General features: G+C 48.0%; 1 protein-coding gene across 2 annotated transcripts; it reads right to left on the bottom strand.

The window, feature by feature from the left end:
* Window positions 1-4,793: 4,793 nt before the first annotated feature.
* Neil2 (nei like DNA glycosylase 2) lies at window positions 4,794-15,202 on the bottom strand. Of its 2 annotated transcripts, none has more exons than XM_040740721.1 (5): window positions 14,601-15,202; window positions 12,538-12,677; window positions 9,464-9,804; window positions 7,150-7,346; window positions 4,794-5,502 (listed from the first exon to the last, which is right to left on the bottom strand). In XM_040740721.1, the coding sequence occupies exons 2-5, from the start codon at window positions 12,673-12,675 to the stop codon at window positions 5,207-5,209; spliced, it is 972 nt and encodes a 323-aa protein (XP_040596655.1). In that variant the 5' UTR covers window positions 12,676-12,677; window positions 14,601-15,202; the 3' UTR covers window positions 4,794-5,206. The 2 variants fall into 2 exon arrangements, with proteins under 2 accessions (XP_040596655.1, XP_040596656.1); XM_040740722.1 differs by having other exon boundaries at window positions 14,794-15,202.
* Between the last annotated feature and the right edge of the window lie 4,869 nt (window positions 15,203-20,071).

Below are 20,071 nucleotides of genomic sequence, written 5' to 3'. Positions count from 1 at the left end.
CGCCCTCCTCAACCGGCCGCGCCGCTCGTGCCGCCAACCTAGGGCAAGCGCAGTGGACTGACGGGCGTTGATTGGTCACAGTCTCTCGCACCAGGAAGACGCCGGCCAATGGGAGGCCGAAGGAGCCTGGCGTGATGACCACACCCTAGAACCTGATTGGAGGGCTAGAAAGAGGCCGCGAACGCTATTGGTTCCTAGAAGAGAGTCTTTGTTTGCAGAGGTGGGAGGCGAGCGCCCCGCGTGGGTGGGCGTTCCGTAGTGCGGAAACTAGTCCTGATCCAAGTGTTGCCAGGTACACTGGGAGGAGAGGTTCGCTTGCTCCAGCGGGCCACCGCCCCTAGTTAACATTATCTTTATCTCGAATTGCTTAAGGATGGGTTAGCAGAGCGGTGTCTGACTGGGAGGGGAGCGGGGACTGGAAACGCGACTGGCGGCTTGTAGGTAAGGCGTGGCCAAACACCATTACCGGAGCTACCTGTCACTCGGGCTCTACACTGTGTTCTAAGGAATGTAGGTTTCCAAAAAGAAAGTAGGTTTCGTGAAGAAACTTAAGTTTGAAAACTGTAAAGCAGAGTCTTCCTTTCCTCGGAGGAGAGTTGCTTTCCTGAGCTCCATGTAGGACAGCGCGCAGTATTTCTCAGACATCTCCCATCCCTCATTTGTAAAGGCATCCTAGTGATGATTCTTGGATCGTTATTTTCAGAGCTGCTAAAACAGAAGGAACTCGGCTCTTGATGGACATACCTCTCATTTTCTGGTTAATGTGAACCAGGATTTTATGCGGCGCCTGCAAAATCTGCCCAAGTTTGGACCCCATCTGGAGTGGTAGGGACAGCCAACAATTCCAGTTAAGGGTTGCAAGGGTCGGGGAAGGGCTCCCTCCCTGGAGATCTATGGGCGGTTAGTGGCTGCTAGTGCAGTAACTTTTAAAAAAAAAGTTATTAGCATAAGTGTCATGAGTTTTACTATGAACTCTTCATACATGTATGTATTTTGATTATATTCCCCTTTAACCTACATATAGCTCGCACACTTGTTAATCCTTTTACTCTTTCAAATGGCTTGTTTATACTTACACCTTTTTTTTATTATTCACTGCCATGTATAGAGGTCAGTTCTCTTTCCTCCGTGTGAGTACGGAGAATGGAACTCAGGTCATCAGGTTTGATAGTGCCTGTGTGTGACCTAATGAGGGACAGATTTCCTTCAGTGGTGTGACCACTAGTAAGTTGCCCATGCTTCTGCCAGGACCTCTAATTAAACCTGTTGAGCGATCAAGAAGAAAAAAATGAGCTTCAAAGAGGAAGATCATGGAGGGTGACAAGAGAAAATAGTAGGGGGTGAGTGTGATCAAAATATATGTGTGTATAAAAATGTTATAATGAAATCAATTATTATGTATGGTGAATGTTAATAAAAACACTTATTCTATACGGAGAAACGCTGCCTCGAAAAACCAAAAAAAAAAAAAAAACACTTATTCTAAAGTATGTTCCTGTTTGGTTCTGAATGATTGTGTCCTTCCAAAACTCCTGTGTTGAAGATCTAGTCTAAAATAGGGAACTTTAGAGTTGGAAGTTTGGGCGGGATGGCATATAAACAAGATCATAAGGGTAGATTTTAAGATGATTCCCGGGCTGGAGAGATGGCTTAGCAGTTAAGAGCACTGGCTGTTCTTCCAGAGGTCCCGAGTTCAATTCCTAGCAACTACATGGTGACTCACAAACATCTGTAATGAGATCTGGTGTCCTCTTCTGGCCTGCAGGCATGCATGCAGGCAGAATACTGCATACATAATAAATAAATAAATCTTTAAAAAAAGATGATTCCCATGGTACTGGCGTCCTTACTTCAAAGAAAAAAACCAAGAGCCCCACCACACACACACACACACACACACACACACACACACACACACACACACTAAGGTCACAGTGTTCTAGAACATGTCATCTGTAATCCAGAAGGGGGACGCTCATCAGATAACTGAATCTGCCTCCAGCTTAGACTTTCATATTGCAGATCTGTGAGAAGCGAGGAATTACCCACTCACTGTCTTTGGTTTTATTGAAGTTTCCATCCAAAACATCAGTGTATTAGAAACAGCTAGGAAGTCAGGCAGACTTGGCCCACACTTCAGGTCATCCAAGAACTGGAAGAGACTTGGTGCATGCTAAGTCCTCTGGGAGCCACTGCTGATAATGACAACCAAGCCCTGCAGAAAGTTCTCACCAGTGGGCAGGTGCTTGATGAGCCAGTCAGGAGCATGCACATTGTTGGGCTATAGTGATACGCTGCAGAGTAAGGTGTGGTGTGAGCTTCGGAGAAGCACTCGGTGGCCCAAAACCAGGCATAACATCCTGCACCAGTGCTGTCAGGGAACTGTCACTAATCTACATGTCATCAGTGCTCCAAGTCCCAAAAGTTTGATGTCGGAGGCCTATTATCACCCTGGTGACTGTCTCCCACTCAGTCACCCTGGGGGCGCAGCTAGGGCATCTCTGGCATGAATAGAGTCTTGCTAAGGTGTACTTAAGTATGACAGTGGCTTTGAGTCTTGTTTACTGTTGGTTTTCTCTTTGAGGCAGGGTCTCTGCAAAACCAGGCTGGCCTAAACACTGGGTCCTATTGCTTCAGTGCTCTGATCAGCAGGGCACAATGGGATTCAAGCCCATGGGAACCTGGAATGAATGAGACAAGAAACACAGAGAGATGGACAGTAAGACAGACCTGATCAAGCTGTCATTCAATGAGAATTCTGTACAGGCTTAAATAGGGGAATGTGGCATTGGCCTGGGGCAGAGGTTGTTAGACCAGAGATGCTGAGAAGTGAGGCAGCAGGGAGCTGAGCATTTGATATGTGATGGGCAGGAGATCTCACCAGAGTGCAGGTGTTAACCAAGTATTGTTAAGTGATGGGTTATCCCTATGATGCCAGGCCATCTGTGGGAAGGTGCCTGAGTTTTGGGAAGAATCTTGGAGCAAGATTCAGTGACCTGGTCCCCAACACTTCAGCCTCCTGAGTAGCTGGGATTACAGATGTGTGCACCACACTCAGTTTAACTGTATGGTCCTAAGGTCCATAACCACTGAAGACTTGCATTTACTCACGCATAAAGGACAGTAAGTGCCCAGGACTGAGGAAATTGCTCACTGATTAAGAGTATGCACTATTCTTCTAGAGCAAACATTTATAAACAATATTTGAGAATGTGGGTACAGTTCTCTCCAAACTGCTTCCTGCTGTTTGGGGGCACTAGCAATCCCATGGAGATCCTAAGAAAACTCGAATCACGGTCAACTCCTGGCTATAGTTGTCTGCAATGCTGCATTGTCCCAGCTGTCTTGGATGTTGCATCACCTGGGCCACTGATTCAAGGGGTCTTGTTTGATCAAACCATATTAGTCTGGAAGGAATCCACAGCTTTTCATCTTCTGTGGAAACAAAAGCAGAACCTCTTTTCCAAAGTAACCTGTCCTTAAATTTTGAAGTCAAAGCATTTTCAAAATATATAGGTTGGATTAATCAGCATTTATAATTAAATGTCTTTTAGCAGCTGTTGGTCTTTCTTCAGTAAACAATTCAAAGACAACACAATAACATACAGCATCCAGACTCTTTGTGTATTTTCCATCTTAATGTGGCTTTTTTGTTTTTATTACTCTATTTTATTGGTTTTTATCTTTTTGTTTTTGAGACAGGGTTTCTCTGTGTAGCTTTTGTAGACCAAGCTGGCTTTGAACTCAAGAGATCTGACTGCCTCTGACTTTCGAGTGCTAGGATTAAAGGCATGCAACACAACAATCTGGCTTTTTTTGGTTTTGTTTTGTTTTGGTTTTCCAGACAGGGTTTCTCTGTGTAATGTTTGCTGTCCTTGAACTCACTTTGTAACCAGGCTGCCCTTGAAATCACAGAGCTCTGCCTGCCTCTGCCTCCCAAGTGCTGGGATTAAAGGCATGTACCACCATGCCCAGCTACTCCTTTTTTAAAGGACTTTTTCTGTCCTTTTTTTTCTCTCCCAAGCCTACATATATTTTTAGACACACTATAAACCATCTAAAGGTTTTGGATTTTTTTATTTTTAAAAAGGAAATTGCTGAGATCAGAGAGAAGGAGCAAGCCTTACCTCCTTAGCATCTCAGCAGACAAGAGAACAAGTACCTGTTTCTCCCTGCTTACATTGTTTCCGCCCAGATACCTCTGTTTTTCTGTCTGTCTGTACAGACCTCCTCACAGCTATAGTTACCTAGTGGCAAGCTTCATTCTCTGACCTTCAGACAGGCTTAATTGTGCAAGCAAGAAATCACCACACCACAATACATCTAGTTCTTCAAGGAGAAGGGCAGGTATGTACTTCCCTCCCATTCTGCTCCTAAGTGGATTCATCAGGCCCACCCTGCAAGCCTGGGAGGTCCCTTCACGAAGAGTGAGCTGGATGTAGCTGAGTGGTACCATCATTGCTTAGAAAAGTTAAGCCCCAGGTTTCATCTCAGCACCACAAAACAAAGACACAAAAAAAAAAAACCCCAAGAACCATTTCTGCCTCATTAAGACAACATAGAAAACATCACATTTTATTTTCAATTTCTACCCCAGTTCCATGAAGTTATTACTACAACCTGAACTTTTCAACATCACAGTCACGAATGCCCATCTTAGACCAGCAGCTTTTCTCACAGTCCCTGGGCACTCCTCCTTGTCCACTCTGGAGTCTCCAGTCACCGAGAATGTGCCAGGCAGGCTGACTAGCAGTACGTCTGCCCCGCCCCCACCCCCCCCCCCCCCGGCAAGGAAGAAAATGGAGGAACTCAAAATCAAGCAGTTCCCCAAACAGCACAGCACACCATTAGCAAAGAAGCCTAGGAGTATAGTACCCCTTGGCTGTCCCTGACAGCTGACCCCACCCCCAGCCACTCTTTTTCAGACTCACTGCTGCTCCAGGGAGTTTCCCCAATGTGCTGTCAGATTTTGACAGCAAAGAGGGATTACACAAAATTAACCAGAAAAGGAAAACATCTATCCCCATGAAAGCTGTGGCTGAGGTATAATCCAATGAGATGAATATCAACAATACTGACCCTCTGGACCCTATCCCTGAGCCGTCATAGTTCTTGCCTACACCCTTGTCTCAGGACACATGGGATCTGATCTTCAAGGCTCCAAGTTGCATGAAGAGGGCCAGATGATTTATGAGGACAGCATATTCTATGGCCCCTCAGATGACAGCTGGGGCTGGCACTGAGGGCACCACCAGGTGAGTCTCTGGAGTCCACAAGGAGGCCCAAATGTCTCCTTCATAACCTGGTGACCAGAAGGACACTGCTCCTTCTGGTAGATCAGTGTGTGCCGCCCCTTGCCTTGGAATTTATCCCGAAGCCAATCTGAACTGAACTCCACCACGTGATCCACGAGGGCCTCCAGAGAGGAAGAACTCAGGAGCGAACCGAGAGAGAGGGGATGGATCCCTGCTCTGTACAAGGCTTCGTTCTTTATAATGTTCCCTGAAAACAAAGAGAGACACGGGTAGGAAACACTGCCACATAACCTCAAATTCATTATGATCCTCCTGCCTCCATCTTCTAAGTGTTGAGCTGTAGATATGTGCCACCGCACTAGCTTGCAATTATCAAGCCATGATGAGTGAAGTCCAGCTTCTGGACCACTGAGCAATGTAAGGAGAGGAGAGTAAGCAGATGACACAAGGCAGCAATAGATGAAGCAGTCCCCGCCCCCGGTTTCATAATTGCACTTCTAGTTACAGGTTCTCTGCATATTTGAGTGGCAGGCTACCTGGACTCATCTCGTCTGCACCGCTCACCAGCAAGGCACCCTTTGCTTTAGTTTCCTCATCTGAATAAAAGGGAAAGGTAAGAAGTGATTATCCCATGGAGCAGCATGAGGACAAGACTGAGTGCCTGGACCACTGGAGGCTTGTGAGTCTCGCTGGCTGTCACCAGTATCATTGTGCAGTTAGCTCTCTGTATACATCCAAAAGCTGCTTCTGGAAGCCTAGTTGCTCCTCTGGCACAGAAGCAGACTCCACTGGTTCTCCCATGAAAGTACAAGTTCCCCACGTTCCTGTAGTAAGCCACACCTGTGGCAGGCAAGGTCACACTTTGGATAAGGATACAGCTCTGCTAACACCAGATGTAACAGCCAGCTGTGGTGGGACTCACTGATCTCCTGAGGGTAGTAAGAGAGCTGCCACCCCTGCTACTAGGAACTACACACACTCCTTGTCTCAACTGGAAATGTTCAGTTTCACCACTCAGCTCTCCAGAGCCAAGACCTGCTTCTTTCTCCTGGCTTCTAAGAGTCTGGAGCTGACCTGATGTCTGCCTCTGCTTTGACAGCAGGAAGCTCCATTGCCCAAGGGAACTACCAGTTGTAGGAACAACTCAGGACAACCATTCACAGCATGTCATGATCCAGAACCTTCTATATGGTCTGTGCAAGACACTGTCCCTCTGTTAGGTGGCAACACTAATACACCATTAGGAGGCTCACAAGTGAGAGTCCTATGTCAGAACATAGTCCAAGAATGAAGTCCGGTGAGAAGAATTCTGAGTACTTGTGAGAAAACTCCAAGAAAACAAGACAATAGTCTTGTGGCCTCAGGTTCTACAAAACAGAATTGGTCTTGGAATGCATTTTGATGCTCCCCTGAGGTGGAGCAGGATAGGAATGTGTTTATCCTTGTTCATTACAACTGGTTATTGCTATTTATGCCTCTGTGGGAAGACATGTTTTTGCCATCTATGGCTTGACCTTGTGGTTGTATACAGCTTGAACTCATGGGAACTCTCCTCAGGTGACCCCTCTTAGCCCTCAGTCAAACTGTCTGATGCTCTGAATAAAGTTGGCTATTGCACGAGACTTCAGTCTGCCTCATTTATCGGCTCCATCTTCCCAGGTCCCGCTGCCTCTAGAGTGGTAAACGCTATCATGATGTGAATGTGTGCAGACAGAGAAGCGAGGACCTGCCTAATCCAACCTCTGAGCCTAAAATCAAGGGATGTTGAGCCAACCTCAAAACCAGGAGTGCTGGTACAACTGGATAGGAGTCCTCAAGTCTTGGCTGCACTATAGATGTGTGACTTTCCCATTAACCAACTCTGTAGGGTTCCTCCCCATCACCTGGATCATACCTAATCCTGAAAAGTACTTCTGGTCCAATAGTGTATAGCACACAGGCTGAGCCTGGCTTAGAGCTTCCAAGGCTTTTCCTCGATGGAACTTCTCGGACAAGATGTCACAGGTGGGCTCAATCACTGGGGGAGGACTCCACGACATCTGGCAGCTATAAAATGCCAGGAAGCCACCACCATCAAAATGGAGTACCAGCCTAAGAAGACAGAAGAGATCATACCTACAGCATTCTCACATACAACGAGATCATACATTACAACCACCAATGTACAGTCAATTCATAATAGATAAACAGACCCCTACAGAAGTCAGCTCACATGTATATATAGTTACCACAATATAATCATCTCACACATGCAACTATCAATGTACATCACCATACAGTTACCACTGTATAATTATGTCACATGTGCATACAGTGACCACTATGTAGGTCACATTTATACAGTTACAGACCATTGTAAGGAACACGTAAACAGACTGTGAAAATGAAGTTGTAAACAGTCTGGAGGGAGTGATGAGCTTCGAAGGCAACAGAAGTGATAAGTTGGTGTGTATGTAGCTGATAGATAAGCAGAGAGAAAAGCTCAGAGGAAACGTATAAAAACCACAAAGGAGGACACCAGAGCAGAGCATCGCGATGCGCCGAGCGTGAGACGCTGTCCGAGCCATGAAACAGAGTTGCCTCCACCAACCAACCGAGTGACACCGAGCCAGATCAAGAAGGAACACTGAGCCGGAGCCCTGGTGTCCAGGTGGCCACTACACATTGCTGTGCAAGCAGATCAAGAGGAACAAGACGCGAAACCTGAACCTGAACGTGGAGGTACCCACATCACACTCATCTGGTCGTGGTGTACTGTGCCATGGCCCCTAGGATCCTTTTGCCTATTTGTTAGATGATTATTTTGTTTATGCTGATTGGTTAGAAATATAGTTGATGCTCATAAGACATGTGATATGTGAATAAGTATAATATCAAAGTGAAACTCTGTTGTGTATTCCCTCCCCTCAGTAACCTGAGGGTGTGCTCGTGTCAATCACACACACACACACAGTTTCTATTCTACACTAGTCAGGTAGACTAGTACGTACGCTAGTCTGAATCAAACTGGGAAGTTAAGGTCTCATGGTCGGAATCATAAACTCCTCAGAACCAAATAAAGTAAAACACACGTATACACTGTACACTACAGCAATGCATGTTGACAGACGGAAGCATGAAAAGCTGTAAGTCTGAATCTAGGTGAGTGGCAGACTGACCAGAGGTGGGCAGGCTCATCAGGGAGGAGATGCAGAAACAGTGACAAGGATGGCACCACTTCTGGTCTCAGGCAAGATCAACCTCTGTGTGTACATGTCTTCTACATGTGTGTGCCCCGTCTCAGGAAAGATCAACCTGTGTGTGTGCCATGGGTCTACACGTGTGCCCGTCTCAGGCAAGATCAACCTGTGTGTGTGCGTGTATCTACATGTGTACCCATCTCAGGCAAGATCAACCTGTGTGTGTGCATGTGTCTACACGTGTGCCCCCGTCTCAGGCAAGATCAACCTGTGTGTGTGCATGTGTCTACACGTGTACCCGTCTCAGGCAAGATCAACCTCTGTGTGTACATGTCTTCTACATGTGTGTGCCCCGTCTCAGGCAAGATCAACCTGTGTGTGTGCCATGGGTCTACACGTGTGTGCCCCCGTCTCAGGCAAGATCAACCTGTGTGTGTGCCATGGGTCTACACGTGTGCCCCTGTCTCAGGCAAGATCAACCTGTGTGTGTGCATGTGTCTACACATGTGTACCTGAGCCCTTTGGATGTGAAGGACAAAAAGACATCTTACACTTTGGTGAGAAAATAATGGGATATTTTGCAGGGGTAGCTAATCCAACCGGAACTGCCTCCACACAGGAAGTAGGAGAATCAGAATCCAGAGATTCTGAGTCCATGTCTAGCTAGTGTCCTTGAGAAGGGCAGAGGCAATTTCAGAAAGCAGGGATCCGGGCATCATGGTACATGCCTGTAATCCCAGCACTAGGTTAGGCTGAGACAGGAGGATTACGAATTTGAGACTAGCCTAGGGTAAAGGTACTTGCCATCAACCCTGATGACCTGAGTTTGCTCCAGGATCACACGCTCGAGACCCCACATAATGGTCATGTGGGAGCGAGAGGTCAGGACAGGAAAACTGCACCTACACTTTCTGCTTCCTGGATAGCAAGGTTTGGTTTTTCACATGTGTCACCGTTCAGCCATGCCTTGCCACAGAAGGCACGGACACTGCAGACCCTACTGGAACCCTGTCCATGTCACACCATTACCTGGGCACAGGGTCTCTCCAGTCACCTCTCTTGTTAGCTTGCTTTGCTCTGGAGAAGTCATTCACCCAGACACTGCCAAACAAACCAAACCTGACCTCTAGCCATCTCTGGGCAACTACTAAAAGGTTGTGTCCCCCAAGGCCAGAGGGGCCATCAGATCCACTAGGAACAGGCTCCCCAGATCCGGAGGGGCCTGTAAAAGTTTCCTGAGCACTGGGCCGCAAGGCCAGCTCTGGATTCATGGCCTCTCTCTGCTGCACTCCTTGTACAGGCGGTGGGCTGCTGCCGTGTAGTTCCTCCTCATCAGGATCAAACCGAAGGAATAATTTTTTCCCATGCACCTAGCAAGACAAAGCAACAAAAATGAGCATGTACTGATCCTCAGAGCCCTGCATGGGAGCCAAAGCTTCACAAAGAGCTAGCTGCCAACACTCAGGCTCCTTCTCACCCAAAGCTTGCCCGGGCACAGAGGAGTTCTCTGTTCTCTGCTCGTTTGCACCAGTGGTGCTGACAGCAGGTGCATGACTTTCCAAAAGCCTGAGAGCAACTGGAGGAGTTGGGTTAGCGATGGGACGGGTCTGTGCCAGACAGCAAGGCCACCCAGAACACCCAAGGGGAGATGTTCCCAAAGATTTCAGGACCTCAGTAAAAGATTATCCAAACGGCCATTCATTTAGTTACTCCATGACTCCATGGCCCATTTTCCTAGGCTAGAGTCATTCAGCTTGTACACCCTCAGCCTGATCACAGCTAAAGAAATGATGTCATAAAATTCGGACCCGGAAAAAGTTATCGACCACAGGAGAACTCGCACCCAAAACAAAAAGCCATAATCTGATGAGGGAGATGGCTCACTACTGCAATCTCAACGCTAAGGAGGCTGAGCCAGGAGGATCGAGAGCTCAAGATCTGGGCCACTGAGATGGTTCAGTGGGTAAACCCAACCCCTTACCTCCAGCAGGTAAGACATGGCATCTGTCTGTGAAACGGGGAGCAGGTACAGGATGGAGACACGTATGGTACAGCTGAGACACAGGGGCCCGCCCTGCTGAATCCCACCCACTTTGAACCTGGACAAGCCTGAGAGGGGGAAGCCTCAGGAACTGGGTAGAGGGAGCAGAGCTTGAGGTTGCTGGCTGAGTACAGTGAGTTGAGCCTGTAATCCCAGCACTGGGAGGTAGAGACGGGAGAATCCCTGGAGCTCACTGATCAGTTAATCTGGTCAAGTGGTGAGTGCCACACTCAGGAAGACACACTGTTTAAGAAGATAAAGTGAGAACCCTTGAGAGAGGAACCCAACATTAACTGATAACCTCCGTCTGCATAGGCACACTCATACATGCATCCTTGTACACATTATATCATACACACACACACACACACACACACACACACACGCACGCACGCACGCACGCACGCACGCATGCAGAGTCTTCTCCTCTTAAGCATATCTACATCCTCTAATCTTCAAAGACCACCCCAAGTCCCAACTCCTCCAAGTCAGAAGGACCCCTTCATGTCAAGGCATTACTAGGCCTTAATTATAGCCATGATTCTCTCCATTTAGCCTTGCTGGGCAATTTTCTTATAAAAATATGGGTCCTTCCTTCCCTATCTAAATCTACATCCTTCAGGTGAAAAGACCCCTGGGAGCACCAGCAGGCAGCCCCAGGCCCTGGCTTCTCTAGGGTTCCTACAGCATGGCTGTCTCCTCTGTTTCCTAGGAAACAGAATCCATTGCATCTCCAGGTCAATGCCATGTATTTATCTGTTCCCAGATCTACTCAGTCATGTATAGTGCCAGCTCTGTGACAGCTATCACTGTAAGTGCTGGGGGACCAAAGCCACGAGACTATACAGAAGAGTCTCTACAAAAAGGCCACCAGCCTGAAGTCCGGAAGACATAGACTCCTAAACTTGGAATTCAGAGCCTCAGCTTCCAATGATGAACTATAGGTGAAGGGTTGTGACACATCTTCCACTCAAAGAACTCAGAGAGATCCGCCTGCCTCTGCCTCCCGAGTGCTGGGATTAAAGGCGTGTGCCACCAATGCCCAGCATAAACTCTATTCTTATAAGAGTTTTAACAAGGGTGTCTTAGTCCGTGTTCTATTGCTGTGAAGAGACACATTGATCAAGGCAAGTGCAGATGCTCACAGCTAAGCAAGAAAACACAAGTCTGATGAGAATACAGCCTTGCCCTGTCTCTGTCTCTCTAAGGATGCAACAGGAGGAAGTAGAGGGTATCACAGAGGTACAGAGAGGTCATCTCTCAGCTTGTGCTAAACAGACAGGATATCATGGTCATGTGGAATCCTAAAAGAGACTAAAATTACCACGGTAAGCTGAAGAGGCCGGAGTGGAAACAGTAGAGGGAAAAAAGGAGAATGTGCCCAAGCATAGGGAAACATGTCCCCACCATGGGGAAGGAACTGAGCTGCAGGCAGCTACTATAAGCAGAGTGGCTTGGGGCTGGGTGCAAAGGCCAGAGAGGCAGGGAGGGAGAGGTCAGTCCACAGGGAGTACCTGAGCCCCCGATGGAATTCTGACTCCCAGTCAGGATGAGGTCTGAATCCAAATCTTCAACTGTGCTCATTCCTTACTTGGCATCTAGCCTAGGGGGCCAGCAGAACCACACCAAAGACAAGGAGAGTTGGGGCTGGAGAGATGGCTCAGAGGTTAAGAGCACTGGCTGCTCTTCTGGAGGTCCTGGGTTCAATTCCCAGCACCCACATGGTGGCTCACAACCATCTATAATGAGATCTGGTGCCCTCTTCTGGCCTACAGGGATACATGTAGGAGGAATGATGTATACATAATAAATCTTTAAAAAAAAAAAGACAGGGAGAGTTCTCGAGATTATGCATGGGGTCTTCAGGCTCTTTTTGTATGTTCTTCACAGCCCCCACGCCATTGCGACAGGAGACATCACACTGAAAGAGTAGGGACACATGCCATCCTAGCATGGCTGTCCAACGCTTAAACATAAAACGTCATTAAGACATCTTGGCTAGATGTCACGGGGGAGGTAGAGTGAGCCATCACACTTGAGACCTGGGGAAAGCAAAACTCACCTGGGCATCCTGGAGCCATAGCGATTGGAAGGAGTCAGGGTGCAGCTTCTTACTGCTGCCCCCTGTCTTGACCACCTTCTGGCCCACAAAAGGGGAGACAAGATGGTGAAACTTCCTCACGGATGGCCCTTCTGGCATCTCTGCAGGTAGAAAGTGGCAAAGGAGACCACAATGATTTTAGCTTGGTCCTGTACCCCAAGGAGCCAGTTTGGGCCAACCACTTTAAGAGTATACATGCCAAATCTGAGCCTGACTGAGGTGGGGGATGAGATCTCAGAGAAGACTGAGCTGGGGCAGGGTTTAGGGCCAGTTTCGCCGCAATGGTTTCTCTTCCTGGTCCCTTACCCAATATCCATGCAGCAAATATAATCAACATAGCATGCTTGGTGTCATGCAGCAGGCAATGTCTAATTCAATGGCACTGCCACCCCAATGGTCAGCCACTCATTTGTTTCATTCTTGAGACAGACTCGTGTTATGTAGCTGTAGGTGAGCTACTATGTACTATGTAGTTCCAGCTGTCCTCAAGACTCACAGGTCTCCTTATGCCTCATGCTACCAAGTGCTAGGATTACAGGCATGAACAACTCCTTGTTCCTTTTCACTGGGTATATTAGACCTCTAACTCATCTCCATGCTTCCTCTGTCTTTCCCTATCCTACCCCCAAAGCAATCACTCCAACCCTCTACTCACTTATCCATGCTTGGATCCGGCTCTCTCAGAGCCACCTCAGGGGAGGGAGATCCTCACTAGTTACAAGATCTCTTAAAGTGATTTTCTATCTGTGACCACAGTGCTGACAGATTCCCAAACTGTGACAAGCAGACAACGGCCAGCAAGGGGGCTACCAACCAGCTTAACTCCTGATAATATATATGCCTGATGGCTGAAAAGCCACAGCAAAAGCAAGACTGGATGGCCTGTCACCCCTTGCCTTCCTGTTCTCAATTGCCCAAAGTCACTGAGAGTCACCAGGGTGATGGTCTACATCCTGACTTCCCTGAGTCACACACACACACACACACACACACACACACACACACACACACACACACACACACACACAGGTTCCTTCTAACCTAATCAGCCACTCACCAGCACCAGGCTCCATAAATCATGGTGGAAATTAACAAAGGGACATGGCAGGTAGTTATTATTTCAGTGTTTCTAAAAGTGGTTGGTTGTTGGTTTTTTGTTATTGTCTTGTTTTTGGTGGTGGTGGTGTTTTTCAAGTCTCACTCTGCACCCCAGGCTGAACTTGAACTATGAGCAATCCTCCTGCCTGAGTCTTCCAAGTGTGAGTACTGGGATTAAGAGTCTCCCTAAGACACTTAAAACACACATTTTAACCAGAGAATCCAGATAATCAGGATACCTTAGTCATCCCAAGAATTCTCATAATTCATAAGCAACATATTCAATAATGCTGTTTTTCTTTTCTGTCTTGAGACAGGTTTGCCCATATTCCAGGTGCCAAGCTGGCCTATGGATGGCCTGTGTATGGATGGCCTCTTCTCCCACGGTACTGTTATTACAGAACCGTATCACCACTCACTCCTGCTTTACGCTCAAACACAAGGCATCTTGCAAGCTAGGCAACCCCTCTACCAACTGTGCTAAGTCCCAGGCTTTAATGCAATACTTAAATTTGTCCATACCTGAATTCCCACCCACACTCTTGGAAATGTGGTAACCGTTCATCTACTTAGACCTTCAGGGGAAACTACTGGGCTAGAAAGCAGCTTGCCAGGCACCGGCACCCTAACCACCTCTCAGTTCAGAGTCTTCCAGGCCTCCGTCAGAGAAAGTTCTGGAAAAGCCGCCCGTGCAATGAACCGTAATGTTAAATTTCTACGGTCAGGGTTAGCCGTATGTGGTGGTGCAAGTCTTTAATCCCAGCTCCCTCAGAGGCAGCGGCAGGAGGATTTCAGGGAACTGGAGGCCACCCTGGTCTGCACAGGAAACCCTGGCTACACCGAGACCCTGTATCAAAAACAAACAACTCTCCGCCCATGGGCATGCTTAGATGGGCAGGAAAGGGATGAGATGAGAAAATGAGAACCTCGTGCTTCCTTGGTAGGGCGAGGTGGCCAGGCATGCAGGGCGTCCCTGTTCTCAGGCGGCCAAGCAGTGTTTTAGGGGCCAGGCGGAGTCTGAGGCGTCTTCAGTAAGACTGAAGGGGGAGCGAACACGTGAAGGTCAAGAGGGCGGGGGAGAGGGGCGGAAGGCAACGTGATCAATAAAAACAAACATACGACCCGTCCGCGCGTGTCCAGAAGAGACGCCGCTTAATTTTCCTGTAATTGACTTTTCACCAAAGATTAAAAAGAAAAAAAAATGTGTTGACAACGTGCACGTGTGCAGTCCCGAGAAGGTGGGGAGGAGGCGGAGGGGCTCGCAGAGCCGCACCCTCCCGGATCCGGTCCCAGCGACCGCAGCAGGCGTGCAACCCGCCCGCGTCTTCTAGTTCCAGACTGGGGCGAGGGGCACCGAGGACTGGGCGCGGGGGACGACAGGCTCCGTTTGCAAGAGCGGGGGAGGCGGGGGGGAGGTGCAGAAGAGCTCGGAGGTAGGCGGGAAGCTGCTTCCGGACTTCAGGGACCGAGCTCGTTGGGGGCGGGGCTGCGGGCTTCTCTCCTGGAGACAGGGGTTCACCTCGAGATCCCGACTGCAGGCTCGTCTACTCAGGCTCCTCCCACAGGTGGGAGGGATGCTGTAGTCTCCCGCCTGCAGCTCTCTCTCTCTCTGAGCTCTTACCCTAGCCCGAGGCAATCTCGGGTGTATTCGCCTGCCCCCAGTTCTAACCCTATACCTCCCACCACCACCCCTCACAGCCCCTTCATTTCTCTCCCCCCTCCCCCACCCCACCTGCGTGAGAACTCCCAGGATCTGGGAGAGAGTGGACTGGAACCAAGAAAAGGCAAGCGATGAGAATCCAATGGTCTTGCGTGCTTCATGTAGGGAAAAGGGACCAGCCAAAGAAACACACTTTGGCCCTGCAACCAGAACCAAAGAAATGGACCCTGACCCTGAAACCAGTGCCAAAGAAACACACTTTGTGTAGGGAAAAGGGACCAGTCAAAGAAACACACCCTGAGCAGAGCCAAAGAAACACAGTTTGGCCCTGCAACCAGAACCAAAGAAATGTACCCTGACCCTAAAACCAGTGCCAAAGGAACACACTTTGTCCCTGGAATCAGAGTCAGTGAAAGAAATGTACCCTGGCCCTAAAATTGGAGGCAAAAGGCTAAAAAGGACCAGAGAAAGAAACACACTTTGGCCCTGAAACCAGAGCCAAATCTGACCCTAATCCTGTGTAAAAAAGTAACCAATCCCGGAGCAGAGCTCTAGCCAATCTGAGCTCAGCACTGAAATCGGACCAATCCCTACTCTGGAAAAACTTCCCCAACCCCAAGAATCCCTATATACACCCTGTGTATGTTCAGCTTGGCTGGTCCAGCTGTCTTCCAATAAACACCTTTGGATGAGCTTTGGGTGAAGATCTTCTTTTGCGGCGGCGACAGAGCAAAGGCGACCCTGGGCAGAGCAGAGCAGAGCAAGCAGAGGCGACCCTGGGCATAGCATAGCGAGCAGCGCTGTAATACTTGCCCGGGAAACCTTCCTTGGCAGAGCAGAGTTGTTACACTCTGCTCCCGGCTCCCTGATCTCCGCTCTCCAGGAGCAGAGCTGAACTGTAGCAACTTCGCCCGAGAAACCTCCTGCCTAGCAAAACTGCTACACTAGGTGGAAGACCCTGTCCTGCCGGAGCTGAGCTGACACACCGGAGAAGCCTTTCTCTGAGGCAAGGCTGTAAGCTGCCAAGCTTACTGCAACCTGTGGTGGTCCTTGGCTCCCGAGCTCCAGGATAGCGTTCCACCTGAGCTGTGTAACACTCAGTATTCTGTGACTCCCGAGTGTCAGAATACCTGACTCACTCCTCTTCCATCCTGTCCTGACCCATCCCGAAACGCTTACACTTTGTCTCTGGAATCAGAGTCAGTGAAAGAAATACACCCTGGCCCTAAAACTAGAGCCAAAAGGCTAAAGCAGACCAGAGAAAGAAACACATTTTTGCTCTGAAACCAGAGCCAAATCTGACCCTAATCCTGTGCAGAAAACTAACCAGTTCTCAGCATTGAAATCGTAGCAATCCCCACCCTGGAAGCCCTATATAAACCCTGTGTTGGTTCATCTTGGGACTGTTCTTGCTACCTGGCTGTCCTCTTCAACTCTGGCAGAGGGCAGCCACTCTTCTGGATTCTTCCCTCCCGATAAACCCCTTCGATGAGCTTCCGGTGAAGACCTTCTTTTGTGGTGGAGCAGAGACGACCCTGAACAGAGCAGGGCCAGTGGGGCTGTAACACTTTTGCCAGGAAAACCTCTGGCAGAGCAGAGTTGTTATACTCGGTTCTCCACTCTCCCGGGAGCAGGGCTGAACTGTAGCAACTTCGACCGGGAAACCCTCTCCTTCCTGCCAGAGCAAAACTGCTACACTGAGCAAACATCCCCAGCTGGAAGACCCTCTCCTGCTGGAGCAGAGTGGATACACTGGGGAAGCCTTTCCCTGAGGTAGGGCTGTAAGCTGCTATGCTTACTGCAGCCTGTGGTAGTCCTTGGCTCCCAAGCTCCAGGAAACCTTTCCATCTGAGCTGTGTAACACTCAGTATTCTGTGACTCCCAAGTGTCAGAATACCTGTCCCACCTGATCCGTCCGAAATGCCTACAGTTCAGGCCAAGACAAACATTACAGGTTTGGGTTTTTTGAGACAAAGCCTCACAATATAATGCAGGCTGGCTTGGAGCTCACCCTGTAACCCTGGCTACCCTTGAACTCCTGGGTTATCTTCCAATCTCTTTAAAGTGCTGGGATTTTAAACACAGCTAGCACACCTGACCTGTAAAGTTTTTGAAGACTGAGGTTCGGTTTCCTTTACATTACTTTAATAATGTTTCAATTTTTACGCTTTAAAATTTTTTATTTTATATTAAAATTTTTACTTGGAAAAATAAAGATGGTAGCAGGTTGTTCAAAGATAGTTAGGACTCCAAGAAGGGTGGGAGCCAGCACTTTGCTGGAAGTTAAGGGACCTTTGGAGAACTCTGAGTAGGTCTACAGGAAGTGGCTAGGGTATCAGTCCCTGGACCTGGGAACTGAGGACTCCAGGAAGTCTTGGCCAGGACAGGGATGACAGTCCTTCCTAAAGGAGCAGATCACTAGCCTTCCACCTACCTGCTGTAGGATGGAGAGCAGGAGGCCTCTGACATCTGAGGGGCAAAGGTCCTTTCAGAGGCAGGAGGTGAGCTTGAGGGCGGGGCATTTGCAGGAGGGTGTACCTGTTTATGTATAAGTTCTGGAGCATGCTTTCCCGTGTTATGGTTATGCATCTGGCCTCTTAGGAGAGTCACATCTGCTACAGGATACAGCGCACTCCGGTGGCAACTTCCAGAGGGTTACACACGCACTCCAGAAAATGAATGGTTCACAGTTTGCTGCTGTCACTTAAAATCACCATTTTAGTTCGCTGAGTATACATTATATAAGACACCTTGTAAAATCTTTACCTAGATTGCCTTGTCATTGACTGTGGGAAAACAAGCCAGCCACAATACCTAAATCTAGTCTTCAACTGGGACATCTATGCCATGGCCGTTATATGCATAAAGCCATATTTTGCAAACTCTGATATGTATGTAAGTCATTTGGAGACATTTACGTGTAGATTATGAGACATCTGTAGCAGGAACCCTTCCCACTAATGCTGGAAGGTCTTGTTTGTTGAGGGCATGCTTGAGATATCAGTTAGGAAATGCTCATAAGCTAAAAATTGTTCAACTCAGGCTGTACAAGGTCTCCCTAGCTTGTAAGTTTCTTGTTCTAAGGGAGTGGGATTCTGAAATCCAGTAGACAGGTTCTATAGTAGTTCTGAGAATTTCAACAAATCCGTATCTTTGTGATTGCAAAGATGTACAAATGTTCTCCTGAGGCTAGCCAAAGCTATCAGTATCTAGCAGGCAGCAGGGCTCAATAAGCATTAATATCTTTGAGTAGAAGAATTTGGTTGGGGCTGATCTCAGATTTAACAGCTGGAAAACTAGTTATAATGCATGTAGACAGGGAAACAAGGAGGCCTGCGCCCTCATGTGGTGAATACATGAACTGCAAGCACAGTGAGTAAATGTGGTCTCCTCCCACCAGCTGGGTCCTTAAGGAGGCTCTCTGGATGGTAGCTCTACAGGATTTGGACATTCTGATGATCTCTGAGACTCCTATGGTCTGAGTTTCCTTTGTCTTCATTCAATTCTCCCAGGCCATCTGTCGGAGACCACTGAGACACTAAGCTTCCACATTCTTAGCAACTGAACCCCTATAAACCCACTAAACTCTCATAGTCTTGTACCTCCAGGAAGGGATGGAGGGATTGGCAGAAATTATCCCACCCTCATTATGCTAAATAAGGCTTTCTTCAGTCTCCATTTGTTTCACCAAGCGTGAGGGCACCCTAGACAGACTTGAAATGGTTCATCTGACAGACAGCATTCCAACCCCAGGATATACCATAGATATGGAACTCAGACTGATCTTGAACTTGTGATCCTCCTGCCTCCACCTCATGAGTGCTGGGGTAACATCTGTATACCTGATTTATGCAGTGCTGAGGTTCGAACCCAGGGCTTCCTGTATGCTAGGTAAGCACTTTACCAATGAAGGCAAATCCCCAGCCTAAACCTTTCTCTTTTAAGTGAATTATCTCAAGATGTTTTGTTGTGGCAAGGCAAAAGTGGCAATTACAGTCAGCATGCCAAGCTTTGAGCTCAGGGGCTCCTCGTAATAACCCTCCAGCCCTATATATTACATGTTCAATGATGAGAAGTTTGTGGCCATTACCATCAACCCAACCAAATGCAGTCACAGCTAAGCTGCCTCCCGCTCAGAAGCTGTGGCCAATGCATATCCGTCTGCATCCAGCTTAACCTGGGTTCCAGAAGGTTGCATCAGCCGGAATCGTGACTATAAAACAATGCGATTTCTTATGTAGATTTGTCCCTTGAGAAAGTGATTTATCCTAACGACATCAGTTTGCACCCCACTTCTCCCTCCTCCCAGCCATGTCCCAACAGTGTGGAAATGTATCTTTGTTGTTGATGATGATTGAGACAATGTTCACCACCACGCCTGACTGCATCTTTTATAGTCTCTTGGATACAGCAACTCAGGCTTCCTTAAGGATTGCTTGAGTAGGGGAAGTAACAAATCTGACGATCAAAGAGACCGAGGTATCTTAATTGGAGAGAGGTACCAGTTATGAGTGTATGCAGAAAGAGTCATGTACTGAGACTATGCAGAATTTTGTTCCGAATCCATTTGTAAAGAGAACATTTTGTTTGTAAATGTTTCAAACAAAAATGCCCTGACAAAAAACCATGAACCTCCTCTGGTCAACAGTTTGGAATCTCTTCTTACTAGGACTCACCTGACTGACAGTAGTGTTGAAGAATGTTATTTTAAGGTGTGTTACCATTGTTTCTGTTACA

This window comes from Mesocricetus auratus, unplaced genomic scaffold (genome assembly GCF_017639785.1).
Source record: "Mesocricetus auratus isolate SY011 unplaced genomic scaffold, BCM_Maur_2.0 Super-Scaffold_100707, whole genome shotgun sequence".
NCBI lineage: Eukaryota > Metazoa > Chordata > Mammalia > Rodentia > Cricetidae > Mesocricetus > Mesocricetus auratus.
Note: the sequence above shows the minus strand (reverse complement) of the source record. Positions and strands in the feature narration are given on the sequence as shown.

Coding starts and splice junctions, on each gene's coding strand:
- Neil2 (XM_040740721.1), bottom strand. CDS start 12,675: ATGCCAGAAGGGCCATCCGTGAGGAAGTTTCACCATCTTGTCTCCCCT. Junction 9,805..12,537: donor TATGGCTCCAGGATGCCCAG/GTGAGTTTTGCT, acceptor TTGTCTTGCTAG/GTGCATGGGAAAAAATTATT. Junction 7,347..9,463: donor TGGAGAGACCCTGTGCCCAG/GTAATGGTGTGA, acceptor CTGTCTTCTTAG/GCTGGTACTCCATTTTGATG.